Raw genomic sequence first — 23289 nt, 5'->3', positions numbered from 1 at the left:
CATTGCTCTTTGAGGGAAAAAAAAAGCCCAAAACACACAAAAGACATATAACAGTTTGCCTGGCTCAGAGACCCCTAGCGCACTTTCATTCCAAGGTGTTTGGAGCTGTCTTTGCTGCAAGAGAAATAATCGTACATTAGGCTAGATGAAGAAGTGATGGAGCCATAAATTATGGCTATGCAAGTGCGGTTGTTGGGAGAGGCTGGGTAAGGTAACTGATGAGCACAGTAGGCTTTCAGACAGCAAAAACAGAAAGAAAAAGAAAATACTCAAATGACATTAGCTCCAAGCAAAGCATGCTTCATCAGCTCTACAGCTTTCATTACCTCTTGGTAATGATCTCTCTTCAGTCACAGGGAGACAAAGATGTAAAAAAAAAAAAAAAAAAGAGCCCTGAACATGTTACAGTGCAAGAGGCTGAATATATATATGTAAATATATAATTTACACAAAATTCAGATCATGAAAACTCACAATATAGGTAATATTCACACGCTGGCTCCATATCGTCTTTCCTTCCAGTGCACAGCACCATGGAGCATGTAACCTTTACAGGCTGTGACAATTTCAGTATCTTCCCAGTCAAAAAGCATGCATGCCTTTTCATATGCCAAAATATTTGACACAAACAGATATTCTAAATGCACAAACCTGGTAGTGGCAGGATACTTCGTAATGTTTGCTCGTTGGGTTTATGACAGGGTGCTGCTGCATTTGCATGGCTGAGTGTCCAATGCTGCCTTCTACCCTCGCGCACAACTTGGAGATGCTTCCCCATGGTGTGGTTATCTTTTAGGCTAAGTTGGACACTCACCTCAAAAATGCTCTGGAGAAAGACAGGGCTAAATTCAACAAAGTCAGAATTGAAAGAAGAACTTGGAGTGGAAGTGAGGAGATATGAGGATACATGAGAGAAGAGAGAAACCAAGGGGAAGTCAAGGCCTTCTCTTGAAGGGAAGGTTTGTAGATATAATATTTGAGGTGGATTTTCGCATTGTTTTACTTATGTTGGAAAATTTGAAACAAACGTGTTTCATCCTGCTTTGCCACTGGCCTGACATCACTCTGCTTTCTGCCGTCTCCTTTGTCCAACAGACGTCTTGTTCTAATGTGGTGGCAGCTCCCAGGGCACCGTCCGTCCTATGGGACCGAGCATGATCTTCCTCAGCTTGTGCAAGAGAGACGGTGACAGCAGGAGCCCTTGGGTGAGTGCTGAAATTACCTCTCCCTTGGGTGTTCTCAGTTGTTGTTTTGGGAGGGAGTTGCTTTTGCTTTTCGCACAAGTCAAACCCAAGGTGTTTGCACATCCAAGTGCTGCAAGCCCCTTCCAGCCTTCGGAATATGGCAGTACAGCTCTGTAGAAAATCACCTCTAGCTGTTTTTGTTTCTATGGGGCTTTGGCATGGCCCCAAGAGCAGCCCTGGCTGGAGCTGCCCACATTGCTCACAACTGTGGGGCTAAACTCCGGCCAGGACATGGGGGGCACATGGGGCTCTGTGGGGTGAGTTACCCCCGGCCCACTCGAGCCCTGTGTATTTAGCTCTGCTCGACCAGAGACAAAAATGCAAGAGGCAGCTGCAGTGAGTCTGTGCATCGCTACCCCTCGGCACATTGACCTTTGGGTTTTATAGATCCCTGAATTTGGCACCTTCTTTCTAAATTGCTCATCTGGGCAGGATCATGGTCCTTCCTATTCCCAGCATTTGCATCTACATTGATTTTCCTAGAGGAGCTCGATCCTTGCCCAAAATATAACATTTTCTCAAGCTTCTTCGTCTGTCTTAAAAAATAAGCTCTGTTTTGTGAGTGGTGTGTGTGTGTGGTGGGGGTGGGGATCCTTTTTCCTGTAGGAAACTGCTGGTTTTCCTTAGCAGTAAGAAGCAAACAGCAGGTTGCACCACAGCTGTTGACTTTAAATAAGTTATTGCAAGCCCCGGAGAGCCTCCCCCTGCCTGGGGGCAGCTGCACCAGGGCTTTGCCCACCAGCTGCGTCTAACAACTGCGATTTGGGCAGTTTTGAAGCAAAACCAACACCACATGCTCCTGCCTAGGACATGCATCAGAGGACGCTGTCGCAGAACGAGTTCTCCGGTGCAGGTCTGCAGCGTCAGCGCGTCACGGACAGGCCGTTAACCTTGCGTTTCTGGAGCTGTGTGTCGGTCGGTTGGTTCCTCGGCTCCGTGAGGAAGCCCCGTGCGCAGAGGTGCCTGGCGCTGGCCTTGTGCGGCGCGTGCCGGTGACGAAGCCGGTGGCAGGGCCAGCGCACGGGCCAGGACACCTTCACCCAACGCGCTGCACGGCGCCGGCACCAGGGCCCAGCAGGATCTTTGGAAGCCGCCTTTGCGCTTGTCCGGCTGCCGGATGGATCCGGATGGTGATCCCGGAGGGCGCTGAGCTCCACGCGTGCACAGCCGCTCGCCGCCGGCACCGGGTCCTCCATCCGGATCCGAGAACCAAACGTAGTGTCACCAATGTTGAGGACGAGTCTGCTTCTGCATTCCCCAAATGAGCTGGCCAATGTTTTCCTCTTTGTTTTGGAGACCTTATGCCTTCCTCGGCGCTGCCCTCTGTGTCATTAAGTCTTGTTTGTTGCTGTTTGATTTTCCTCCCACAGAGGACTGATTTATTAATAGGAAGACTGCAAGCAATAACAAATCCCTCCAGTTATTTAGCTTAGCTTGACTTCTTGCTCTCCTTTGTTAGTTAAATTAATGCAATCTAAAGCTACAGGAACCATACTTCTAATTTTGAGAGCTGTAATTATTAGTAGCTATATTTACTGTCTGAACTTGTAACCAGATTTAAATTAGTGAATTATCAGTGCAGGGAAGAAAAGAGGCTGAATTCAGTAATGCAGTTTAACCCACGCTGCATGGAGCCTCTCTTCCCTTTTCAAGCCAAGATACTATTTATTTACAGATTTTCTGTGAGCTTCTCGTTCACCATGCAGAGAGCTAAGCCCAAGCCCTGTGTTCCTGAGGCAAGTGAAGCAGAGGTTCGGTGCAAAACACCAAATTTGACCATTTTGCAACAGCATTCAAGAGCACGGATTTTTATTCTTTTCTACTTGGTTATTTATGCCTTCAGCAAGTCTTCCACCAGTATATGAAAAAAAAAGGTAACTAGCAGTATTTCTGTCTTATTACGTCAACCACACACTCGCTTATTTTGATGCAAATAAAATGCATTGATAAATACTTGGGCAAGTTCAGTCGCAGTGCACTTTTGCCATTATCTTTAAAGCAAAAGAAGCGCTTTAGCATCGTGGCACGAGAGCCACCTCCGTGCCGGGCTTCCTGCGGCGGGCAGCAAATCGGGAAGGAGGGAGGAGGGATCCTGCGCGAGCCGGGGCCGGCGCCTCGGGAGCGCCGTGCACGCGTGTGCAGCCCCACGGCGCCCACGGGAGCGGGCGGCTCTGCCCTTCCGAGCGTCACCGCCGGAGCCGCAGCCAGAGCCATCCGCGCGCCGCGATTCCCTCCTTCCCGGCTATCCAGCCCTGCGCTGGACACTTGCCAGGACTCTCTCGTCTCGCTGCCTGTGGGCTGCTCGCTGGCTCTTTCTTTCTTTTTTTTTTTTTTTCATTTATTTTCCCCTTTCTCGGAGGTTTTCTGATGCCGATAGAGCCAGCGCGCCTCGAAGGGCTGCAGCTCCGCTCTCGCCTGCGCTGCCGCCGGCGGCCCGGCCCGCGGCGGCCCCCGCTCCGCTCCTCGCAGCCCTCGCCATGCGCCTGGTAACGTATGGAACGTATGGAATTCCCTCAATACCTCCCTGCCCTATAGCTCGGTGCGGGGGGCTCGCAAGGCCGGGGGGCCCCGCGACGCGGATGCCGCTCGTGGTTGAGATGGGCAGATTTCCTAAAGGCAGCCTCAACCCAGCTGCACTTTTGATTTCCCCCCCTCCTTTGGGCAAGGAAGCTTGCACGTTTAGCAAATGCTGCCTCCGAGGTGCACAGAGCTGCAAGTTTATGGGGGAAACCGGGGTTGTTTTTGGCTGGCAGGGTGTGGGCTCAGAATTGAGAGCCGCGTTTGAGGAAGCGCGCAGGGTTCGAGGGGCTCGGGGGAGCGGCGCTCGTGCTGCTGTGCAGAACCGCTGCGGGTTGAGCTGCCCTTTTCTTTTGGCTCGGCAATTATTTGGGGGGAAACGTGGGGTTTGGGTGCCCTTAGGGTGAATAAGCGTGGGGATGCAGCGGGTGCCCCGGTCCCAGCACGGACCCAGCAGCAGCAGATCCACCCAAAGCTCCCGGCACCCTCAGCTGGGTGCTCCTCAATGCACAAGCGTCCACATAAGCTGTTGGAATTCTCTTTTTCCCTTATTAATACTTCTCCCCCCAAGGGTAGCTTTTTCCAGCATGGGTTATATTTACAACTGGTGCAAAGCTGCGCAGGATTTCCACAGAGTTTAGAAATAAGCCATGAGGCTTTCCAATTTGCTCCGACTTGCTAACTGAACAGCTAAATGTTGTAGGCTCTATTAAAAAGCTATCAATCAGAGTGCAATATGTTGAAATGAGCGTGTATAAACCCCACGGGGAAATATATACAGCTAGGTGCTATTAACTCTGAAGAGATATGGCAGACTAGAGTATTTCTGGGGTAACAAATTGGCGTTAAAGCTAATTGTAAATGGTAGCTCGGGCTTTTCATTTTAGGGTTTTGACACAGCAGGTGGGACTATATCCACTACCCAGGCAACGTCTAGCTGCCTTTAAACCAGCGGGAGGGAAGGGGGAGGTTTAACGTGTTGGTATTGATATATCTGACATGACAGGGAAGATATGGGTCTTAACTGTAGTGTGGGTGGGTGGAAAAAAAAAGCAAATATTGAGTAATAATTTCTACAAAGCTAAAATTAATCGGAGCTTTTATGTTTTCCAGGACAACTTGTCAGACAATGTAAACTAATTTGCTAAATTGCACAGGGGAAAAAAAAAAGGAATGCATTAGCAGTATCTGATTTAGCTAGAGCTGAGTATATTTTGATTCCTTTTATTGCCTGATTCGAGTTTTGCCAGATGTTCGATAGGCAAGGTAGGCTGTGTAGGTAGTCTTATAAACAAATATGTGTATGTAAAGAGTTCGTTTTAACAGTGAGCTGCTGGAATTTACTTGACACTCCCAACCCAGGGCTGCAGAGCCACCTACGTTGTGTCAAACATTTTTTCTCACCTACTTGCACCATCTATTATGAAGTACAGATGTTATATCTGACCTTGGCTTACTTTAAAGCTCTGGCCTCTTAAAACTGCCTTTTTAGGTAATTTAAGGGTCCTGCAAGTTCTTATGCTAACAATTTGTCAACTGATATAATCTGAATAAAAACAATGAGCCTACTTATATGCCCAGTGGTTACCAGTTAGTTCATATATTTTCTCTTTAAAAGTTTGTGTAGATTTGAAATACAGAAATGAGGTGAATTTCAAGGGTATTTTCTGTACTGGCAGCAGTTTCCCTGGATGCTAAAGAAAAGGCAGTAATAGAAGACTTTGCTTGCTGGTGTGCTCTCTGAAGGTGAAGACAGAAAATGCCTGTAGCTGTCAGACTTGTGAGTGTAGGTGAATGTCTTTGTGAAGACGATATTTAACACTCTATATGTCAGAAAAGACAGAAATTCGCAAGGGTTTGGGCAATTCAGTCTTCAGGTGTTCTTACGAGACGTTGTGCCGTACCATGAGCCAGAGGGGGCGGCCCCGGATCCCCGTTGAACTTGCCCTTGACCCAGCAGCGAGGTCCGAATTGCTCTTGTTGATGGTGGTGAAAAGGCTTCTGCATTTGCGAAGGTGTCGAGAGCACAGGGAGCTCAACGATATGGTGTAAGCTGAGTTTAAATACGCTCCCGAACAAGAGGTTTGATGTGTAAATACAGTGTGCTGAAACACCCACCACAACGCTAAATGCGATGTTAAAACCCCTCAGAAAAGAGCGATTTTGCCTAGGAGCTCTTTAGGAGTTTGGGCAGGAGCTGTGTGAAACCTTTATCCTCATTGAATTCAGCAGAATCCAGATACGGAGACATTTCCATGTAGAAAGGTCATGTCCTTTGAGAGTACATAACACTCTTTTGAGAAAAATATGTATCTGGGAAAATAGCTACTAGGTAAGAGTACTGATTGTATCTCATCTTAAAACTGCGGATCAAGGGAAGGAGGGCAGCTCTTCACTGCAGCGTGAGGAGATGCCGTGGGTAGGGTGGTAAAGGTGCAGTTGGGTTGAGTAGGGGGAAATCTTCCCTGCTGTATGGTCTGTTTTTATAATATACAAATAATCTCCATGGGGAGCCAAATGCACCTTGTGGCTAAAACACCCAAGCAACGCAGCAAGGAGAGACGGGCACAGGCGAATGCGTTGTAGAATGGACCAGACACCCAAACCCGTTTCTTAAATCTCTACTAAATCGCAATATTTCTCACCCTCTATTCTGTGTCAAGAAGATATTTGTCCTAAAATCTCCAGGTTATTTTCAGAATCCAATGAAGTAGGCCTATTAAATTACGAATGTTTAAAATACCTAGAAATGAGGGTGTTTAACAGCACTATTAAATGCAAAGTGGAGCTAGGGTACAGTTCAACACCAGCGATGCTGTCCAACCATCCTGGCAAGAAATGAGCCTGAAAATCGGAAGAATGGAGTAAAAGTGCCCAGCAATTCTTGCAGGGACTATTGTGTCCGGGCAAGCAAGCTGCGTGTGGAGATTGGGGTAATCAATCCGCCCTGCCCAACCTTAACCGACGTAGCTGCGAGTGGCTAAGCTACTTACATGCTAAGGCTTTTGGATGGAAGCATTTCCAAGCCATCTCCGCACCACGGGGTGACAACGCTGCGCGGGGTTACCAGCAACTCCTTGTAAAACGCTCGGCAGCGCCGTTCCCGTCCATAATATCAGCTCCATGCCCATCCCTAAAGGGTTTTGCGGAATGTCCCTGCCAAAATGCCCCTTCCCGGCTGGGCAGCCGGCGCTGGCAGAGCCAGCAGACTCTGTCATCCACGCAGGGCTTCCGCAGCCCCCTTTGATAGGCAGATATGTAACATATATCCTAAGCATGAGCAATTTTTTCCTGATCTCATCTCATATCTAGCTTTGTAATCTGCTGCTTGCTGTCTTGGACCCAAGCAAGCCCGGAAACTTGTCTAGTTTTTCCAGCTGTTTCAGCTGATGCAATAGGAGATACAAACTCTAGCCACAAATTTGCCTTCTTCCATAGCAGAGAAATGGCTGGGAAGTCTACACAGGTGGTTTTGTTCCCTCTGTAGTTTCAGATTAAAATGTTTTTATTTCCTGTACTAGGAGCAGTTTGGGAAGGGCTGGTGCACTGAGGAGCAGTTGCTGCAGGTAGATGCCACCAGCTCAGCTGCAGATGAGCTAACACTTTCTGCAAACCCCTTCACAGTAAGATGCAATAACATCTAGCATTGTAAAGCTTGGTGTCAGATGTGAACAGTCTGTGGATACCCTTTGGATGCGTGCTGCCCATAAAACATCAGTTCTTGCCCTTCGAAGCTCCAGCTTTTCTGCTGGATACGTAGACCCAAGGGCTGGCAATCGGCTTTGATTTGCTAGAAGCCAAGTGGCAAAGGACTGTGTGTGTCTCAGTGCAGCCACCTCTGTGATTGCCACCGGTCAGGACAGCAAGAGGGCAGAAGCTCATAGTTAGAGTAGATGAAAGTTATTTTGAGCAGCCCCTAAGCAAGAGTGGATGAATCTGTAAAGAACTCTTACAGACTTTTGGTTTGTAAGCCATTCTCTACTACTTTGGTGAGCTAGGAGGAGAGAAATATCTTTGTTTTATGCACAGTCTTAGAATACATCCAAAAGTGACATTTGATGTGTTTCTGATCACGCTGAGAGTGACCAGAAGGGAGGAGGATGATGCCCTCGTTGCGCTTCCCCCGTGCCCACAAGCTCTGCTCAGCACCCACCCGTATTACCCCAACTCTGTCACATTGATGAGCTGCATCTTGCCTGGTCTCGATAAGCATAAATCAGATGAGGGCAAGTTAACACCTCGGAGGGCGTTTTGGCAACTACCCTTAGAGCCGTTTCTGCAGCGCCCAAGGTAGCCGAGCTGGCGTTATCCAAGGAATGCCGGGTTGGGAAGGCCAAAGCCAACGGGCTGCAGTCACCGTGGCCTGCGGTTGTGCACAAGAACAGCAAACCCAGCAGCTCGAGTGCTTCCCTGTAGGCCCTTCCAGTGCTCCAGAGCGGCAGATAGGGCAGGTTCCCTCTGCTCTTCTGTCCTGGAAATCTCTGGCTCTCTGGAAAAAACAAGAAAAACCCTTTTGAGGACAAGCTGGAGGGGGTGGAAGGTAGCAGGGTGGCCAGGGCTGTACAGCAGCAAGGGACACCAAGGCCATGATCTCCTTGGTGTATCTGGTGGGGGGAGGTTTGACTGGCGTCTCTAGGAAGGAGTTACAGCTCCAAAAAATAAAGAAGTTTCTAGGTACTTTTGGATTATTTTAAAGCCAGGTGCCATTAATTTCTTTCTTACCTGTGCTGCTCGCTGATTAAACATCTTTTATTAATACAATAAAACTCCTCTTAATCAGCGTAAACTGACCAGTTTCCAAATGTTGTGCTAAAAAAAGAGAGCTCAGCACTTCTCAAACCAGTAGGTTTTATCTGAGTCTCTGGTGCGAATCCCCAAAGCAAGCTTTCAAATAGCTTTATGCCACCAAAAAGAACCCTTTTTTTTTTACTGAAAGCACAAGCTATGAAGAGGAAAACTGGCTCAAATCAGACTTTGCAGATATAAGAGCTTTTTCCTCAGAATTGCTTGCAGGGGTCAGGTAGATATTGTTGATGCATCAGTATTAAAAAGAGCTTGGTAGGCATTTTCCCACACACAGACTCCACATTTCTCAGGAATCTTCTTGGCTTTTGCATTTTTAACGAAAGTGTAGTTCTGGCTTTCTCTGTTTGCACAGAATAGCTTGCAAAGGCGAAGTCCAAAGGCTCAAAAATCCCAAAGGCAAATGGAGCATCCATATTTATTGCTATTTAAAGTCATTGCTTTTAAGTTCCGTTTCTTGACATTTGGGGTGTGACTTGGGGATTTTCAATGAGATCTGTTCAGATTTCAATGAAATCTGTTGCAAATTACTCTCAGGTTTCATAAGCCAATCACAAATGTTACAACCTGAGGCCGTGTGGATTTACCAGGCACCATGTGCATCATACCTGAAGTCATCAAAACGCAAGGATTTTGCATGCTGATAACCAAGCAAATGACTGTTTTCTTAAGCAAGCTTTTGTTTAAGACTCACTCTCTGGAGCTGGGGCTTCTCCAGCTATTCCAGGGGATTCTGTACTGCACTCTGTGACAATGACAGTCTTGACTATGCTAGAAACTGACTACATTTTAGGCATATATTTTTCAGCATTTAAGTGCTTCACCCCTAGATCTGGTGTGCGAATTTGCTGCCAGAGAATCCCGTTCATCTGTCTGTAGTTAATGAGCGGACCTGTAAGAGCCACCACATTACGTGAAAAAGCACCCTCTTCTCACCACCCCAAACCCAAATGTGCAACAGAAACGCTAATTCTTGGTCTTGCTCCCATCTAAAGTAATGCTGAATTTCCTATTAACCTTAGTAGGAACAGACTAAGGCAAATGCGAAGACCTTTTAAAACTTCCTTCTATAATGTTTAATATAACACCAAAAAAGATACCTCTGTCATGAACAAAAAGTTGAGTATATCTTGTCTTAATTTTTGTAGTAAATCTAAAATCATGCCATAAGTCAAACAACAGCTAAGTCATCCTCTCATTTTCTAAGAGACATATGTCAACTCTGGGCCAGTCTGGCATGTCCTACCCATTCTCAAACCCTGAAGAAGCAGTAGAAAGTGTTAGACAGGGCTCGGCTGGTCTCACAAATGCAAAACCCAGTCTTACCCTTTTCACAGACTGAGTCCAATGTTGCTTTTGAAGCGCCCTAAGTGACTTTAAGATATAAACCATACATGTAGTTAAAAATAACCCTCTTGGGAGTCACCTTGTCTGGACATTAGTTTGGCATGCTCTTGGATCTTCTGTTGGCTTTGGGGCTACGCTAGGCCCTGCTCCGGTTAAATGTGCTTTCCCACTTCTTGGAATTTTCTTAGGACCACTAGTGCCACTCTTTTTACAGTTTTTTTAAAGAGAAAACTGTTTCTGTGTTTGGTTTTTGGTTGGTTGGATTTTTGCTTGGAAGAGATCAGTGACTTCATCCCAGAATTTTTTTCTGTAGGTTTTAATCCTCTTGCCTTGAATGAGACCCACTGGTCAGGGCAAACGCTGTCTTCAAGACCTTGTCTTGCCTTTCGGGCACCGCTATAATTCTTTTTTAATGCTCTATCTTAAATCAATGATAAAGGATCCTTGAGGCTGTGACTTTTCTGTTCTGCTAGGAACCTAGATAGTGGAGGTTTCCTTTTTTTGTAAAAGTCAGGTATTTGCTAGGGCAGCATTTAATAACCTACCTTCTCTTTTTCCCTCTCCAAATATGCCAAGCTACTTGCCCACATTTTGCCTGTTTTCTATAGGAAATGTAGGAGACCACTTATAAAACCAGCGGCCACTTATGTGTTTTTATCTGGTAGACCATGAGGATGCTTGTGTGGATGTTATTGATCCCAAAGTACGGAAAATGTCCATTCGCCAAGGAACTGGTGCAAATTTTGGCAGGAAATGGTGGATTTTAGGCTCAGCAGATGGCCAAAGGACCTACACGTTTGTGTGAGTGCAGCCCAGATCCATTCTTGGGTGTGCAGTTCATTAAAGCTGTGCTAAACTCCTCATTTCTCTCACAAAAGTAGGATCCACCTAGAAAATAAAATCAAATAAAAAACCAACCTGGGAAAAATGGAATGGAAATGTTCAGATTGAAGCGGTTGTCACAGGCACAATGACTGCTCTTAAATTACCTCTTTAAAGAAGCACAGCCGTAACATCATAACATCACTGCCAGCTATTTGGGACCATTTCTCTGTGGAGGTTTCAGTTAACAGGCTGTGTCACGGCGAGCACATGGACACCAAGGAAAAGGCACCTAATTTTAAAGCAATGGTGGCTTTGGGCAAGCAGCTTTTCACAAACTCCTAAATCCTGAAAGCGACGTAACGTCGCTTTTTCCTTAGCGCGAGGAAGAGCAACAAATTAATGTCATTGAAGCAGAGGATTTAATGGCTGTTCTACAAATTAAATGCTACTTTCTCCTTAGGTTTATGATGTGGAGCTACATCCCTGAGTGAAGTGTTGTAATTAAAAGTAAAACAGAGGCCTGGGGATGATGGATGTGACCTGCAGCGCCAGCACGCTGAGAAGCTGCTGTAATTTTCCCGTGGCAGAAGGGAGATGGTAGATTCATCATTAGGACAGCGAACATATTCAAGTGGGGGAAGCAATTACATCTAGACCTGTCTCTGAGACGTCTGCGACTGTTCTTGCACAAACTTTAATTTAAAATACGGATTTTAGCGTCCTTTGAGGAACTCCACGCTTGTTTAGAAGCAAAGCGATGAGTCTGGCGGTCACTGCGTCTCATGGGGCTGGGGAGATGTTCTTCTTTGTGTGAAGATGAAGTGACTTAAGACACCAAGCACTGGTGGAGCATGTCATAAACCTAAAAATAAGAGCGTTAAGTAGTTTAATGCCTTACATTTATAACTGAATATGACTTATCCAGTGATCTCTGACAGAGTAAATTGCATTGTGCTACAGGAGCTTGAACTAGTGGACAAGATTAATGGTCATATAATGGGAGGAGAAGCCTGAAAACACTTTCTTGCTACAAAAATTAAGAGGCATTAATTTAGATGTAAAAAGGCATAAATATTTGAAGGTATTGGCTTGCTAGGAGCAATAACATGTATAACAACAGCACTTTTCAAGTTTATTACTGTTTTCGGTATTGCAGATGGCTGCAAATTGTAGGGCTCTCTTCTATTGTGTCTTTCCCCTCTGCCAAATTAACAAAAGAATGTTAAACCTTGGCTAGGCTTCCTGCAGTGCATATGCTAGCTATGGAAATGGCTTCACTGCGCTGCTAAACTGATGGAAGCAAGGCGAGATGTGGGAAAGCATGTGTGTTTTCGGTGGTGCTGGGTATTATTTTGGGCCTCAGACTTATGTTCTGTGCGTAGTGGGGCTCTTTGGAAGATGAACACATTTGCGTTTCGTGTTTGCCAGCACATTTCTGTTTTGAGTGGTTGCATGTTTCGGGTGCTACTGAGTGTATTTCAGGACAGAAACTTATGCTCTCTATAAACTGAAGCTCTTTAGAAGGTTGAGTGACTTCATTCTTGGCTGCGAGCTTCTGTTTGGAGTGATTTCATCCCAACCGGCCGTGCAGACACCCATTCCCCACCAATGTGTCACTTTGGATAATGAGGAGGAGATTGCCCTGATCCCGGTGGGAGAAGCGGAGCGTGGACCAGTCCGGGGATGAAGCAGAGATGCAGGGAGCAGGAGGCTGGAGCTGGCAGAGCCCAGGTTCAGTTACTGCAGGTTTTTGAAGCGTGTAGGTGAGACACGGGCTCGCAGGCAGGTGATGAGCAGTGTCCTAGGTAATGGACGGTGACGTTGCAGTGGGATGTTGCCCTCTGAGCTTGTCTCAGTGCCAATATTTGCGTGGGTAGTTGGGGACCTTGTTGTGGTCTTCTCTCTTCTGGACAACCAGTTTATGGCTGTAGGTCCTGAGCTATGGAAGTTGCATCTGAAGCATGAAACACGGGTCTATCCAAGTGTTCTCCAGGTTTACACCCTCACTCTGGTAGTTTCCCTATCAGCTTGGAGAGCTGATGAGAACATCTTATGTATCCATATCTAAAAAGACATTTTGTAAGGACCAACATATAACATATAACACATTCCCTGTAAAATCAGTAGAAAACAGAATATTTGTGTTTTATTTTGAACAGACCAGCATCAGTTATTGGAAAACAGCTCCTATTCTGTCCTACCCCTGGTCTAAGGAAAGCAGACCAACGTGAGAACACAGCAGCTTTGCTCTGTGCAGGTTTAATATCACTTATATTTTGTGCAGCTCAGGTTGCTGTTACTGCAAACACTGGTACATGTTTAGCGCTTCCTTTTTCCTTGTTTTAGGCTCAATGGGAATAATGGTGCTGGTTTTGTCCACAATTTCTTGGCAAGTGAGCCCGGGCTTTCTTGGAGTCAGTCCTCGTTACTGTTCAGTGAATCGTAGCTGAATTTTTATTTATTCTGGTTCTGAACTCTTCAGCTTGTATGGAGTGGCCCAGGGGATGTGGGGAGCCATGGAGAGGCTCCTGGCTTTCCAGGTATCCGCACTTGCTGAACACAAGCACATTCTCCTATTTGTGCCTCATGCACATCCAGGAACAGTGCACAAGCCCAAATAAATACCCTGGTCTTGGTGTAGGCCCCCCTTCAAGCCTCATCTGGGATGGGAGTCTAATCTCCTCCTCATGATCCCAGTAGCTTCCTACGATTTTCCGTAGTATTTATTTTGAGCAATCTTAGATGGTTTTCCAAGTTATATGACGAATGCACTGTTCAAAACTTGGTATAAATGAGAATCATTTTGCGTAATAGACTTCAATGACAGAATATTTGTGGGGAGGTACATTAAACCTCCTTTGAAGTTAGTAAAAATGGCTAAAAATGCTAAAGCTGTTTTCTTTAAATGGTCAGGAATCAAATACAGACTCGTGTAAGGAAGACCTTGGTTACTGGCAGTGTGTTTACTCCAGGCTGCTTGCAACACAGCCTACTCGGTGCTTTTCCTTGCAAGAAAACCCCGGGGTGTCACCAGGAGCACCCCTTGACCCTGCCCCAAAGCAGCCATCCAGCCAGTTTGCTGCTATTCAGTTTCATGGAAAAACTTGGCTGCGTGGGGCACATCCAGGTGGGAATTTTGGCCATGAAGGAATCTCCTTCCCATCATGTGCCGCTGCCGTGAGCAAGAGCTGAACCCCAAAGCCAGGTGCCCTTCTTGGAGGTCACCCGAGAACCTTGGGGGCTTCAACAGCAGCAAGGCAGGAGCTGAAGGAACCACCTGTGTGTGTGTGCTGTGCTGTACTGTAATTTATGCTAGCGAGCAGCTTTAAATTATTCAAATTACCGTCTGCACTGAGTCTGCCATCTGGAAGAAGTTCTGCCTATGGAAATCTGCTGGGGCAAAGTGAGTGTCGCTGGAAAGGGAGAAGGTTTGATGGAGCAAAAGCAGCTTGTTCTGCAGAAATGGTTTGCCTGCTACAGTCCAGTGGTAAAGCTGTTCTTCTGTAATTTGGTAGTGCTGGAACAAATGTGGGAGGCTCTGTGGTGGTTTGGAGGCTTTTTTGCTACCGGGACCTGACAAAGAGCAGGAGGGGAAGGTGGTGTCAGTGGAAACACAAGTGTTTGGGGACCAGTCAGCAATCTCAGGGTATGCACTGGGGAGCTGTGGTAATGAGAAAAATAAAATAAAATAAAATAAAATAAAATAAAATAAAATAAAATAAAATAAAATAAAATATTTTTTTCCCTTTTTGATGGGGAGACATTCTGCAGCCATCCTCCATGGAATTGTCTGGGGTATTGCAATTACCTATTGCAAGGGTAAAATACTTCAGGCCTTTATTGCCTCTCCAGAGCATCAGCTACTTTGCTCTCTAAGGTCAGTGCAAACTTGTTCGGCTTATTCTCTCCTGAAGCAATTGCTCCCGTGAGCTGAAGAGTTTGCCTTTGAGCGAGGTCACTTAATGACACAGACAGAACATTTCCAAAGCTCAGTGAGCAGATATTGCCTCACTTTCATCTCCCAAAGGTGCCAAGGCAAGCCCTGCATGGAGCATGTTACAGTCAGCAGGAATGGGATGAGGAAGGGCTGGATTTGCTCTTCAACAAGAAACAGCAGCAAAAACTCTTGTTTTTTTTTAGCAAATCTGCTTAAATCTTTCATCCCAGCTCCATCGGTGCCTCTCAAGTGTAAGCAAGCAGCAGGGTTTATCAATGTTGTGTCATTTATTAGGCTGAGCAGCGTGCTCTGCGTATCAGTAATATTCTATAAAGCGGAGTGGTAATTACAGAATGCTTTGTCAAGTTTTATTATCTGTTACTACAAAATATTGCATGCACTATTACAGGAACTTATTGCGAGACCTTCCTGACTGCATGCTTATTAACTCGGTAGGCACAGCACTTAATTTAAAAAAAATAACAGTCGGAGGCCGCCAGTGATGCTCCCGTAAATGCAGGCCGGCTGCTGCTGCAATGCAGAAGGGAAACTAATGGTTCCCATTTAGACTTGGCACAGCGTAACCCTACGGAGCTGACTTACCGTGATGAACTATTGTCATTGAATTGTGTTCCCACAAGCCATTACTATAGCCTATTTAAAAAGCATAACGCGGTCTCATGGATTTCTAATTATTTGTAAGATGAAGGGATAAATGCCTCATAGTGCATTTTTTTTTGCTTGCTGTTCTCATAACTTGCAAAGCAGCTCTGAGTGCTTTGTCTTGTTTCATTACTCTTCAATAAACTGCTCTTTAATGAAATGGGTCAGCAATATTTGTGAGGTGCTTTTGCCTTGGATTAAAAGTGTGCATTAATGGTTTTAAAGAGTGGTTGGTGGACAGTGGAGGAACAGCATCAGTTTTTGAGCGGGCCCTGCAGTTTCAGACAGCAGTGGAGGAACCCACACCAAGTGTATCTGGTTGGAGTAGTTGTTTGCTAAAGGTAGAAGCAAACTCAGTGCTCGTGGTGGGGTCTGAACACAGTGTAGAGACACAAGCTTGGAGAAGCTGGTTCATCTTTTCTGATTCTTTAAAGAGACCAGCAGCCATACGGTCCATACTGAGCTAGCTGCTGCCATAGCTCATTTTCTCCTGAGGTGGTGTTCCCTCTTGAGTAACATCCTAGGACTGCTCTTCCGGGGCAGGACTGCTGCATGTGCCCTCCTTGCCATGTCCTCCATGTGACTGCTTTTCAGAACAATGTCATCAATTTCCTGTGCAGAAAGAACCCCCTGGTCCTTGCAGACACAGTCCTTGGCTTGGAGACCCGTCAGCCAGGAGGAATCTCCCTGTCAATGTGTGCTGCAGAGCGCCCGGCCAGCTCTGGGGTACCAGCAGGTTGGTTGTTGTCTCTGGAGACACTTGGCTGCCGGGAAAGAGGAATTCCAGGGAACGAGGCCAAGGCAATGACAGCCATCAGGCTGGCTCCTCTCTTTGCCAACGTCTCTGTGGTGAGGTTAGATACCTTTCTGCAAGAGATCTTCGCTCAGCCAGTGGTTATGGTCTGCAGTGCTGGCATGGAGAGGGGCAATGCTGTGTTAAACAGCAGGCAGGAGATGAGGAAGCCAACACTGTACTCTATGTCCTTAAAAACTCAGTCTACAAAACTGCTCCGCGTGGATGACATGGTGCCTTGGCTTAGGACACGGCAGCCTGTTCTAGCTAGTGCTGTCTCTGGATGCTGCCCAGAAGATGGTCTTCAGCATGCACTGAGGTCATGCATAAGTTTTGTATTTTACAGTGTAATGTCTGACCAGGAGGATCCGTCCCAAGTAAGAGCAGAAAACCTTGTTTCATCCAGCAAGAAGAGTCAGGCCTAGCACGTCTGCCTGTAGGTTGAGTCGTCGCTACCTGTCTCACAAAGTCTGTGTTACCAATATTTAGGATTTGAAAAAGAGCAACAACTTAATGTATGGTGGCAAGAAAAGTAATGGTCCTATTGTAGATACAATAAGTATCGATTGAACATATGGTGCTGCTTCTCTGTCAGGTGGAATTAGAAAGGGAAAACATAAGATTTAAATAGAAATCCATTTACTTTCTCAGTAGCTTTTACTGCCTCTGTGCTAAATTTAGTGATAATTAAGTTCTTTCTGCTTGCAACAATTCACTTCCTTCTCCCAGTAGCTCTTGCTCGTGGTCAGTCCTTTTGCAGACGCACAAGTGCTTCCCGGCGTCACGTAGCACCGTAACGAGCAAAGGCTTGGCCTTTTAATCAGGGTTTTGGGAGTCAGGAGAACACAGGTTATGGAGGAACTAGTGTTGTGTTCAGCTGCTTCAGGCCAAGCTCCTCAGCCAGCGAGGAAGAGGAGGGCGGCATTGTCCTGCCTCATCCATGCATGTGGCACGGGAACAAGACATCTTGGCCAATGGGATGGAAAATGGGAGCTGGCAATTTGGATGAGTTCAGCCTGACCCGCATGGTTGGGGCTGGGGTGCTTCAGGTCCTCATGCTTTTGAGCGTTGACCTCTTGAGTGTTGGCCTCTTCTATCTACAGAGGAAGACTACGCTTCCTCTCCAGAGAAGGGTTGCTCAGCAAGGGGTGTTCAAAGCCCTGGAGAAACCCAGCACCTCAGAGAGTCTTTGCACACATCTAGGCTCAACCCTACAAGGGGATTTAGGGCTTATGTTTTGTGGTAGTCTATAATCCTTGTTGAAAGCCTCTCATGGTGAACTCCAGATTTAAAATAACGAGTCCATGCCTCCCTTTCACATTGGGAAGCCTCATGCAGGTAACAGAGATGAACATCCCTGCACGGCCAGGCCCTGCCAGGCCTTGCAAACCTGCCCGAGCAGTGAGATGATCTCTGCAATCCTTCTGATGATTAACAGCCGCTTGCTCTAAGCGATTACACAACATTATTGATCTGACCTTTCCTTCTTATAGCTAAAGTTTACCCACTTGTAAGGAGTTTTCTATAGAGCAACTGACTTGACCTTTTCTGCTTTCAGCAGGCCATGATAAATGGACCCAGTTCCAACACGTGCCTTTTCTTTAAACCCAAGTCTCTGGGTTTTGACAGATACATTCTGTTAATATCGCAGTTCCTAGAGATATAATCATAGCATTAAGGCAACATCTTCAACTTAACATTTATGTAACATTTTTCTGTATCTTCCACCCTTTCCCCACCATACACACAAATTATCTCCGTAGGGATGTGACTTTGTGTGACCATTTGACCTTTTCTTCTGCTTTTGAATCAATAAAGTTCACTTCTGGACCTTACTGCACGTTGGCAGTGAATATGTTTTATGATAGTGGTATTTCTTACATCCTTGTACTATTCAACTTGGTGAAAATAGGTTGTTTCACATGCACTCAGGTGTCTGTAAGACCTTTGGTGCAATGGGTCTAACTTTAAAAGCTAGAGTCATTGTGAAAATACCTCAAAAAGGAGATTTATAATGAGATGGGTTCTTTCATGGGTGAGCTGAAGGGCTTTATCTAGTTTTCTGATGAATGAAAATTTCAAACATTTGATGAGTTCTCTTTTTCTGTCACTTGGCCTTGGGAAACATGGCATTGGGAGAGCAATTTTTCTTACTGTGCCCTTTGGGGCATCTTGCACCCATGAGTTTAGTGGTTCCACCTCTGCTGTTGGGAACCCAAAGGAGAGACTTGCAAGGTTTGCACGATGGAGAACCCATATGGTGATTCCTGACAGGGAGAACATGGGTTTTCCTATCAATAGGTAAATCGGTATTTGAGTTTTATTTTACTTGAAATAATTTCTGCAGCATATTTGTTTAGTCTGAGGGAGGGAATGCCTGGATGACATTAATGTTTTCTAGTACAGGTAACTAAGTGCCAGCACTGCTGATATTATCCCTATGGGCTTGCAATGAGATAGTTAAAAAAAAAAATCTTTTGGCAGATGAGCTGAAGCCTTCCAAAAACTCAAATTAACATTATCACAGTGTGCAAGCTGCAGCCATATTGCATCCTTCACAGCAGAATGAAATGAAGGCCCCAGCTGCACAGCATATCTCAAAGCAAACCTTTAATGTCCCCTGGCCATGCAGCTTTGCAGGCTCTATCAAAGCCTCCCAGACTCTCTCCTCCTCATTGACCAGCCAGGCTTCTTGTAGAGCACAGATTAATAGGCTCATTAGTGGCAATGGAGGCTACGTGCCCTGCCTGCCTGATTTACTAATGATGCTCAGGTGTCTTTCTGCTGATCCGTATCGCTTAGGGGAAGAGCTGAAGAGTGTTTAGGAGAATATGGGGAATGCTCCTTGGCTTTGCCTGGGGAGCATGTTGTGGTGGCTCCCTGTTTGCCAGGTGAGAAAGCCCAGCTCAGGTTGCCTGCAGAGCAGCTCCCTTTCTCCTGCTGCAGGGTCTCCATGGAGCCTGTGGCTCAGCTCCAAATGTAGCCCATGAAATGGCAGGAATCTTCAGCATGAAGATGGATGGGCCCTTCCTACCTTTCCAGCTGGACAGCAGCTGGGGCTGGTTAATGTGTTTGTTCTCTTGTTTGTGAACACTGCAGTTTTCATCTGCTCTTGCGGTGGCTGGAGATGGGGCCTTGTGTCTGGTCCTGTTTGCTCTTATGTCTTTTAAACTTTCCTAAGAACATTTTTCTTTTCAAAAAAAAAAAAGTCTCCTCTGTAAGTCTCACTGGCAAAAATGATCTCACAAATCTCAGATGCAGAGGGCTGAACTAACAAAAATAATTCAAGGCAGTCTTGTATAATGTGGTTGTTGCAACATGACCTCTTCTGATGGAACCAGCTGAAGATACTGCAGCAGGTAAAGCTGGGTTTCGTGGTAAGTAAATCTACTGAACCAAGACAAGGGACTGCAGAAGGCCAAGAGGCCCTGAGGACTCTTGCAAAGCAGTTGCAGGCTCTTCCTTCCCTGCTATGCCTAGATGTGCCTTATTTGCCTTTAAGTTCCTGACTAAGCAGCAGCAGGTTTAAGTGGAGCTTTATCCCTTACAAAAAGTTGTAACCTCTGTAAAAGCTTCAAGGGGCTGCGCTCCGATCAGACTGGGGGCTTCCATGAAGGTAAGGCTCCTCTTCAGGACTCTATGTTGGCACCTCATACATTGATGATGGCAGAGCAGAAGTGGCCTCAAGGCAAGTCATTAGCATAGTGCTAACGTGAAGTCTCTGGGTTGCAGGTCTCCTCCTATAGAAAAGCCTCGAGGAAGAAATGGTTTTCTGCCATGTTAGGAGATATTGAATGAACTATCTGCAAGTTTTGGATCAGTTCAAGTAAAGCTAGATAAAACTCTTTCAAGCTGAGGGTCAAGGATGGAGAGACTTAGAGACTTCTGAAGCAAGAGGGGGGAAAAAAGAAGTCAATTTTAGTGCACTTAACTCAGCCTGACCCTAGTTTTTTCAGAGCTGCATGTCTTAGCAAAAATCAAAACAAAATTACTCCAGAGACAATGCTCTTTCCATTCTCCATTAATCATCACTATGTGTATCTTCACAGCTTGAACAAAACATTAAAAATTAAAGGTTGATATGAACTCTTAATGCATGTGGCTAAGGCTTAGGGACCTGCACCCTTCAGACGAATTGGCCTTGTGCTGATACCACGACTAGATACAGCTTTAACAGAGCTGTTCTGGGGCTCCTGAAGCTCTAACAAAGTTCTCCAACCTTCAGAAATTAATCTCTGCATTTAGTCCTGCCATTTCAAGGTCTCAGTAAATCCTCAGCAAATAATAAATTATATATAGATATACATGTATGTGTGTGTATATCTATATACACACACTATTCTGTTACTGGTGCAGTTTTCTCAGTAGCTGCTCTAGTAAAGCAGGTGTTAGGGAGTGAAGCAAAAAATCATTGCTATTCTAGTAACTCAGGCCAAAAAGCCAAGATGAAGATGAGGAATTGCACTGCAAGATACTGAGAGCTTCTGACTGTGCTTCAGTGCCAGTCCAGAGCAGGCTGCAAGATTGAGCTCTAAATTTGTTGCGAAAAGCCATTGGATTCCTGTTTTCTTTCTCTCACAACTAATCCGTAGGTGCGAATCTATTTCCTGATGGTGGAACTATAGGGAAAATGCAAATCCTTGTGCAGCCTTTTAAGTTTCTAGCATGGTTTATTGCAACATGAGAAAGAATAATTCATGTGTAGGCAGGAGGAAAAAGAGTTCAGACATGAACAAAGAATTTTTGGTGATTTTTTTTTGGCATGTTTGTGAGTGTGCATATATGGATATATCTGTGCCACATACGTGCACAGATATGATGTAGATGATTGTCACCTCTGGACATAATATCCAAGAACTGAAAGGCATAAGGGTATGTTTCTTATCAGACCTTTTCTTCCTCTGGTTGGCAAAAATAACCCTGCATTACTATGCAGTAATACTAGCACAAATTTTATTGTCATCGTGGATCAGCCAGGTTGATACCAGTTTGCTGATCAATGACAGGCTGCATTTTCCTGTCGTACCCAGCCCGGTGTGGAGTTATGACGCTGGGGTCTAGCACGCAGCTTCCCCTCTGTTTGCTGGACGTAGCTCTTGGCTTCTGGCTGCAGAGAATTGCCATTTTCATAAACAAAATCAAACCCATTCCACTCCTAAACATGGGTTTTTTACTTTCTTTTTGCTGTGATTGAAGTGGAATATAGAAAAATAGAATATATTTACTATTTAATGTTTGGATGATTAAGAAATACTTTTACCCTGCGTGTTTGAAGTCTATATGTCTGTTAATCTTAAAACATTTCTTTTAAATAAATGCCGAGTGGAACAGATACCTCTGCTTAGATAGGTGAATGATGAATAATGAAGGAAGATATCCTTTCTCTCTTTGGAGTTCAGAATTAAAATAAGAATGATTGTCTGGTTGTAAAGTTTACATTAGAAAGTATCAGTGTATTAAATGGCGCTCGTTGCACAGCTTATATATCCTTCTTTCCTTTGAACCACTCTCATAAAAATGTAGATGTCTTAGTAAAATGCAATTTCAGTGCAAGTCTGTCCCGTGAAATGGACTTTTATTTCAGGAAGATTAGGTTGGATCCAAGTAAGTATCTTGAATTACCATGCTGAAATCTTGTCGTTGGATGGCATAGTGACACCAGTCTTTGAAAAATAAGGTGCTGTGATTTGAAGGCTTATTTCTTGCCACATCACCTCGCCATGTACCCTCTATTATACCTGAATTTTGTATGTCCTTTCCTGACCTTTTGGAAATGGGGGTGAGGAGGCGGCAGGGCTTCCCGGGCTGTTCTCATTCCAAGCAGTGAAGATGATGCTTGCTGGGAAGAGTGGCTGAATAAACCTGGGAATCTGATTGACCGGGAGCTCAGTTGGGCCCGGATAAATGTAAATGGATGTATGTGGGGAAAAATCCTCCTATCTCTCCCTTTGGTGGGGACGTGATGAAGCTCCTTGCTGGGGGAGTCACTCGGGATGTCCCTTGTGCTGCAGTTGGAGCCAGGCAGCTCCACACGCGGAACGTGGCTTCTTCTTGGGGCAGGAGTAGAAGTGCTGGACTTAAATGTGTGAACCCACTGCCTAGAGCATTCAAGGCACAAAACGGAGCTTTTCCTGTTTGCAATTATAACTGTAAACATAAAGAATGAAATTGTTTAAATGGTTTGTATGGTGTCAGTTTACTCAGCATCAAAATGTATTAACAGGGAAGCGTAGATAACGGCCTTGGTAGCCCGAGTGCTAAATTATTAATATTCCCATTAAAGCAGGTTTATCATTTGGAGTTACACTGGCGTGCTGGGGAAGGCTCCGCTCATGGAACTGCCCTCGTTGAAGCGATGCTGTCTCAGGGCGAAAGGGAAGTCAACCAAGCTCTTCAAGCCAAGGTCCTTCCAGTTCACGAGTTGTGGCAGAAGCAACGGTCACCTCTGATGGCCGGCTTAAATGTCCGCCTAGAGCCCCTGCACTCTTTTGGGTTTTTTGCTTGTTTTTCATCTTTCCAGTGAAATTTCCATCTTGTCCTCCTCCATCTCTGCGTTTCAGCATGTCTGGTGCTTGCTGTCTCACACCCACAGGTGTTTGTGCACAACTGCCACATCTGGAGTTTCTCCCTGCAGGACAGGGCAACAGAACAGCGGTTTCTGTACGGGTTTGGACTAAATGGCTTGAGATGAATATAAAGAAGGCATTTGTATTTACCATATCTCACTAGAGCTCCCAGATTCAAATGTAGGGGCAGCAGCTGGCATTGCATGTCATCTGAGCCCCTCCATCAACATCTGACTGTATTTTATTTCATCAAAGGAGGAGCTCTTTAGATGACAGAATATAGGTAAATGGTTTCAAGCCTTGAGGGTTCAGGACAGGCGTATCTGGCTTTTTTGGGTGCTCTCCCAACTTTTTTGCAGTAGAGCAAATACTGTTTTTAGCACATGCCCAAGTGGCTAAATGGTCTCTACATAGCTTTAGAGCTCTGGAGTTATTTTAGTGCAGGCTTAAATTTTCCAAGTCATTGTGCTCTCCCAGTTACATTAACCAGTTTCAGAAATACAGGGCTACCTGCAGCCTGCTCTCTTCTGCCTTCTTGGAATCTGCCTGCTGGAAAAGGCAGCAATGGCCAGAAGAGTGGCTGAAATAATTGTG

The 23289-nt window shown here is 45.5% G+C and overlaps 1 protein-coding gene across 1 annotated transcript in view; it reads left to right on the top strand.

The window, feature by feature from the left end:
• Positions 1-3560: 3560 nt before the first annotated feature.
• The window catches only part of IQCJ (IQ motif containing J), a gene marked incomplete at its 3' end in the record, with an annotated part of 88919 nt that continues 69190 nt past the window's right edge, over positions 3561-23289 (top strand). Inside the window, exon 1 of the mRNA XM_088530440.1 lies at positions 3561-3730. Coding sequence (XP_088386566.1) covers positions 3722-3730 — 9 coding nt within the window. The remainder of the gene's footprint in view (positions 3731-23289) is intronic.

This window comes from Tinamus guttatus, unplaced genomic scaffold (genome assembly GCF_059628265.1).
Source record: "Tinamus guttatus ecotype Peru unplaced genomic scaffold, ASM5962826v1 Tinamus_guttatus_pri_ptg000376l, whole genome shotgun sequence".
Lineage (NCBI taxonomy): Eukaryota > Metazoa > Chordata > Aves > Tinamiformes > Tinamidae > Tinamus > Tinamus guttatus.
This window is presented reverse-complemented; position numbering and strand designations above follow the sequence as displayed.